Here is a 6,608-nt window from a genome sequence, read left to right as displayed (position 1 = left end):
GATTAATAGTGAAATTAATAGTACCATAATTAATCATTAAACCAACTAAGAAAAATGATTAAACCATGATTAATAACAGTACTAAGAAAAAACATTAAAGCACATTTCAACTCTTTTTTCTTCACAGTGTTATACTTCTGGATAAAGAGACATCAAAGATTAATTCAATACGCTTGAGTAATGATATATTGATCATAACCTCTTTTAAAAGATTAAATGAGATAACATATATATAGGACTTATTGTCCTATTCACTTAAAGAAAATAAAAACACTTTAAAATGATTTTCTTCTTATAAGTGAAAAAAATAAAATCAAAGACAAAAAACAATAGAAATGTTTTTTTTTTTCACCAGGGTTACCCCTACACTGAGAAACACATAATATTGGCCCTTTAAATTTTTTTTTTACTTTCGATCATTCTTTTTAAGCTGTGGCTGCATAAATAGAGTAAACCAATCAGAGTTATCAGAGGTTGATGCGGTCTGTCTTCATGAGGTGCTAAGCTATTCTACCGGTCTTGGTACGTAGTTAAACTGCAAATCATGTGATAACTGTAGGCAAAAAATGGCACAGTTAACTTCTATGTTTTCGACCTGTTTGCAGCTGCAACCCCGCCGCATACGGCGGCTTGTTGACCTGCAAAGAAAAAAACACAAAATTCAGTCATGTCCGCTGCTTGTGGTTCTAACATGGTAAAGTGTTTCAATGAGACTTAGCAGGATATCAGTGATGTTTCGCACTTGAAGTGGTCTCCATAATTTGATATGAAGGTCGCTGTAAGCTCTGCAAGAAGACCATCCAGTTACCCCTAATTTACACCAGATGCGGTTCCACACCATGACCTCCACAACAAATGCACAACCATTAGAATCAATGAGAGTATTTACACTGGCTCTAAACGTTGGCAGTGAGCAGACGGCAATCTGCAAAAATTAGATTAGATCCTATTTTTGCCAGAGTCAATCTACAAAGATCACTTCGCACCTACAGGAAAAGGAACAAGCACAGCAGGCCTCTTAATATACAGTATTACAGAAATGCTGACTCCCTATTCTTCTAGACACAATTTACAGCCATCAGGTCAAAATCTCCTGAAGATTCCTAAAACTAGTTTTAAGACTCTAGGGGACCTGTCCTTTCAAGATGGAGCCCCTAGATTGTGGACCACCCTGCCCCTGTTGTTCAGACAAGTGTTAGGTACATGGATTACTTTAAAGTTTTATTAGTCACATTAACTTGTTTTATTTTATGCTTTTGTGCTCTTATTGTAAGTTTGTGTTTATTTCAGTTTTCATCCTTGTGAAGCAGTTTGTTATGTCTATCTGTGAAAAGTGGTACAAATAACGTTGACATACTTACTTGACCTACTGTCATGCATTCAGTGACAGGAAGAGCTGGTCAAAACAAAAACTGCCCCTCTGTCACCAACCAACTATACATGATGTAATACCTCATTAAATGCAATTTAAAATAATACACTAGATGAATAAAACTGTATTGTCTTGCTTGAACACTGATGCACCGTCACACCAGACTTTATTAAGGTCACTACTTCAGCTGCTTTTAAACTTTTCTATGGTCTCTTTTTGCTTGTTGTTTTATAGCATTGAACTGTAGTTGGAGTGAAAACAAAGAAATGTATCTGTAGCATCACATTTTTGAAAGAAAACATTACTAATATGTTGCAAAACAACAAATGTTGAGATATGTGCATGCACAATAACAGGAAGTGATGACAGAGGGGAACGCCTGCTTGTACAACAGAGCATGTCACAATGGCCAACAACTTAGACAATAGTGAAGAATGATAACATTCAATGTTGTGTCAATAAACAAACCAGGGAGTTCCTATTTTTAAAGAGTTCTCCGTCGACGTCACTTCCTGTTTAACTTTGGACGCGCCAAGTACCAAAGTTAAGATGCCAGTTTTGTCACAAAATGGGTAAAATACGGAAGAGGCTTAAGTCCACAGAGAAAAAAAAGTCACACATTTTTCTCAGAATTCAAAATTCTGAGAAAAAAAAGTCACACATTTTTCTCAGAATTCAAAATTCTGAGGTAAAATCAGAATTCTGAGAGAAAGGTCAGAACTCAGGGAAAAAACATTTTTTTGCCTTAAATTATGCTTATTATGCCAAAATGTTTCCACTTTTCATACTTGTTTAAAAACACAGGTATTTTAATATATTAATCTGTGAGCTTTCAATACTCTTATTTCTTGTTTAGGTTCAAACGCTTCTCTAAAATAACATTTAAATTTGGGTGTATTCTAGAAGCTGTAGATGCCTAATACTAATTTGCTTTCCACTCATTTTTTAGGGTTGTATATATTGGTACTGTATACATCGATAATTTTAAAAACAATATTGTATAGATTTTCTTTCTTTAAATATGTAATACATCCCACAACCCTTAGGGGGCAGTAAAATGATGCATAATTCATGTTTAGACGAGGAACAACAAACTGCAAGTGAGATTGATGAGTGACTGAAGTGGTCAGCAGTATCCTGAAAGCACCTTCGACTTTAAAAGCAGATGTTTGGACACATTTTCTTGTTTATAATTGTAAATATATAATCTAATTTTATAATATTTGTTGGTTTTGTTGAGTCAGTGGCATTGAGCAATAAGTAAAATGTATCAATACTGAAATCAAAGCGAGTCGAGCTGCGCTGTATTGAAAATCGTATTGAATCACCATGTTCTAGGTGATATGCAGCCCTATCATTTAAAATGGTTGAAAGCTAAAATCTTTTTGTTGTTTTTGGTGTTGTTTGTTTTCTTTTTTAACAATGAAATACAAAAATAACCCATATTTATCAATGAAACTGATACAAGCTCCCTGTCTTCTTTGTGTTTTCTGTTTCAGCTTTAGCTTTCTCTATCTTGTTCCTTGTTTCTGTTCTCCTCACTGTGGTTCTGCACATTAACGCCACTCGTTTCTCTGGTATTTTTGTGAAAATGCTAAATCGTTGGGTTTTGTTTCAAAGCACTTTTTATTCATAAAAAACTTCAGGAAACTACTCTGTACAGGCTGTGCATGTATTTTGATTATAATAACAAGAAATGTCAAATTATTTTGAATAGCTTTCTGTATTGTTGTTGCCTAATTATCTAACATAAAGTATTTTAACGTGTCTTCATTGTCTCACATTTTGTGAAATTATCAAATCATTTTTAAAACATTAATGTGATGAAGGCTTTAATTGGAACTTAGTTTTCTTTGTAAATTATTTTTATTTTAATTATTTTTGTATTTTGCTTAATTTATTCCATTCTTATACTGTATTTCCTTTTCCCAGTTGTTTTGATTTATCCCTTCTTAACTATCTTTTTATTTGTCTTCAGTTTTATTTTTTAGTGTTTTATCATGTTGTTATGGACATTGTTTTCCCTAAAGCAACAGTTTGGATATTTAGAAGTGGGGTTATGTGGAAAGAGTATGAACAAATAATATCTTACCTGTTAAGGGTAGAAATATTCAGGCACCTCATAATATGCATTTAGGATTTTCTTAAAACTTATATATTTTACTTATTTTGCATAAACTGTTTTAAATTTTTTATGCATAATGAAGAGTACACCATAACATATTTTAACACCCTACTAATCACAGGTTGCTGACAGCAATGAGCACTGATGCTAACATATCATTGAAAACGTCTTAGAACAGCTAACACGATTAGCTTAATTTTTAACTTTGAAAATTTAAGCATAAATCAAATGTTATAAAGTCATCAGTGAAGATATTTATGTTATAACTTGAGATAATATTTACAGATGGAAATTCTTTGGCGATGAAAAATGAAAACGATGTGAAAACAAACTGCTTTACTGCAACAAGTTTCTACTGTAGGACATTACATTAACAGTGGGACAAACGACAGCAAAAACCCTGAAATAATACACCCTGCTGACTAAAGTGGCAGCACAGATTGTCAACAACAAAAAAAAGATTTCTGACAATTGTCAGTTTCACTTTCACAATTATTTCAGCCAAGTTATGTCAATATTCCTGCAGGAAGTGCCCCTAAGCTGCACTAGACATGTTTTTGTTTTAGTCAGCTAATGCTCACACTGTTTGTAAGCAGATAACCAGTGTTTTTAGTAAATAATCATATAATCCAAAACAACTCATGCAGTTTTATAAAATGATGTTCCTGTAAACCAGTAGCAAATCTTTGAGAATGAAGTTGTTTTTTGGTGTCAGCCCTTCACATCAGTCCAAACACAATTCACCTTTTTCTCTCCAAACTCAGTTCATTCAGACCTATCATCAACAGGTAAGATATTGATTGTTCACTGCTTTTTCAAAGAGGATGACATTGTTTTCTGTAGGGTGACTCCATTTCTTGACATCTTAAAGGGGATCAGGTTGACTGTAAAAATTCATCATTTGTAGATGTTCATCCAATGATTATTAAAATCAGTCCGGTGGTTCATGAGATATCTTTCTAACACAACAGTCAAATAAATGCAGACAGGAAAAAACATGATCAGCTTTTCAGTGATTTGGTAATAATGAATGGTTAAACAGTCACATCTATCCTCTCAGCTAACAGAGTGCGCTGTAAATACACAGGTGGTGCTTGATAAACACGAGGTGCTGTATTTAAAGGGGACCTATTATGCAAAATTCACTTTTTAAAGGTTTTTTTACTCAACTTTGCGCATGTACTTCTTAAAAAAACAATCCTAGGACCAAAAAAATGCACCCAGCGGCATATTTACTGTAAGTAAATGTATTTTTAATGTGTATTAACGACAAGTTGTATACTTCTGTCATTTTGTGATGTCACAAGCCGTACGACAACCCACCAGAACCTGCGTTCAGCCTCTTCCCTAGCAACCCCCAGGTGAGGCTTCACCTTCTCAATATAAAAAGCCGTCATGGTTGTTGTGTAATGTGCAGCTCAGTTCATAACAAGCCTCTGATAGGGCAATGGGTTGAGTGTCAGACTAGAGAGTGGGAGACCAGGGTTCGAAATCGGCATGGACACAATTTAATTGTTTATTTATTTTCGTTCGTTATGAACACGTTTTCTCATGTACCTCTATTGTTTAGCTTATTAAAGCCTTGTTAAAGCCTATTTGTTCGAGTTTCTGAGGTATTTTGACCGCTGCTGCTCCCTGCTCTGGRAACAGCATGCAGAGTGAGCGCAGAGCAGAGGAGGGAGAGAAAAAAAAGAAGAAGCTGCGACCGACTCTGCCTCTGGGTCTCACAGGGTCTCATATGGTTGTACAACGGCGCTTCTGCTATTATTTGCCATGCTAACGTAAACGCTGGCTTTGGAGGGCGGAGTTAATGTCAACAGATTTTTGGAGGGCGTAACCAACAGAGCTCATTAACATAAACAGCTCTAAAGTCCGAGAAGGCAGAACTAGAAAATGGGAAATTTTATTATCTGAGAATTATTTTGTGCATTAAATTGAATGAACATGGTCTGGATAGCCCACAGACATACCATAAACATTTCTAGGACCCATAATTGGTCTCCTTCAACAAATCATCCGCCACAAATTAAATAGAAGCTGCAACAACTTTTTTTTCTATCCTGCTTTGAAAACCTGAGTTAATTTTTTGGGAGATGACTCATAAACTTTACAGCCATGATGGGAATGTGAATTTGAACTGTTTAGTGACACTTAAGAAATCACACCAGCACACACAAAACTAATGATTATATTCTTAATCCTCTCTGAAAGACATTTTTAAATCTTTAGGGTACAAAATAAGTTGAATTAATTGTTGGGGATCTTTTAAGCTCCTGGATGTTTTGGTTTTTGTAGATTGGATTCATTATTATTATTTTTTTACTTGTCCTCTTCATCTTTTATCCTTTTTCTTTCCTCTTTTTACTCTTAATACGTTTCCTTAATGTTCCTTTGTAATTGTTGTTTCTTTATTATTGTGAACTTTGTGTGTTTGTAATTTGCACCGATAAAATAAATAATAATTTAGACTGAAAAATGTTTGTTGTGTCCAGAGTTGGTTATCATGGCATTTCTACAGTCAGTAGAGAAACAGGAAGTCCCTTTCAGAAAAATACAATTTAAAACAAAAAAGCATCATTGTAAAAAGATGATCAAAACTCAACATTCAATGTCTTCTGTTTATTCAGAGAAGATGGAGCGTTGATCGGGTCAGTCGTGGATCTGCACAGGAAGAGGACTGCGTCACATGGGAGTGTGTGTATGTGCGTGTGAGGGTATACGTTCGGGCCTCCCACCATCGCCTGCTCTTCCCAGTCCGGCATGGCGGGGGTCAGAGAGCGCGGCTCGCAGAGACCGCGGCCGTGGTCCGTGTACCGGGCCAACACGTTCGAGCTGTCCAGCGAGATGATCGGATTGGCTCTCGCAGGTGAGAGGTGGCCTATGTTCAAAAACAGTCTAAAGGTCCACACTTCTTTATATAAAAAACTGCGAACATTTAATTTTATTTGACCTGTTTGGTTTACAGGAAATATTCAGGACCCAGATGAACCCGTGCTGGAGCTCAGTGTTGGTGAGTTCAGCTAATTTATTTCAGCTGTTGTAATCATTTAGATTTATTTATGTAATCATTGATTTACCTTTATGTAAAAGAACATAAGCATTTATTAGGAT

General features: G+C 35.3%; 1 protein-coding gene across 1 annotated transcript in view; it reads left to right on the top strand.

The window, feature by feature from the left end:
• Positions 1-6,497, top strand: part of LOC106526512 (type I inositol 3,4-bisphosphate 4-phosphatase) — a gene marked incomplete at its 3' end in the record, with an annotated part of 47,065 nt that extends 40,568 nt beyond the window's left edge. The window contains 2 exon segments of the mRNA XM_014021133.1: positions 6,125-6,363; positions 6,463-6,497. Coding sequence (XP_013876587.1) covers positions 6,258-6,363; positions 6,463-6,497 — 141 coding nt within the window.
• Between the last annotated feature and the right edge of the window lie 111 nt (positions 6,498-6,608).

Source organism: Austrofundulus limnaeus, unplaced genomic scaffold, assembly GCF_001266775.1.
Source record: "Austrofundulus limnaeus strain Quisiro unplaced genomic scaffold, Austrofundulus_limnaeus-1.0 Scaffold279, whole genome shotgun sequence".
In the NCBI taxonomy this organism is placed as follows: domain Eukaryota; kingdom Metazoa; phylum Chordata; class Actinopteri; order Cyprinodontiformes; family Rivulidae; genus Austrofundulus; species Austrofundulus limnaeus.
The sequence above is the reverse complement of the archived record's forward strand: the minus strand, read 5'-3'. Positions and strand labels throughout refer to the sequence as shown.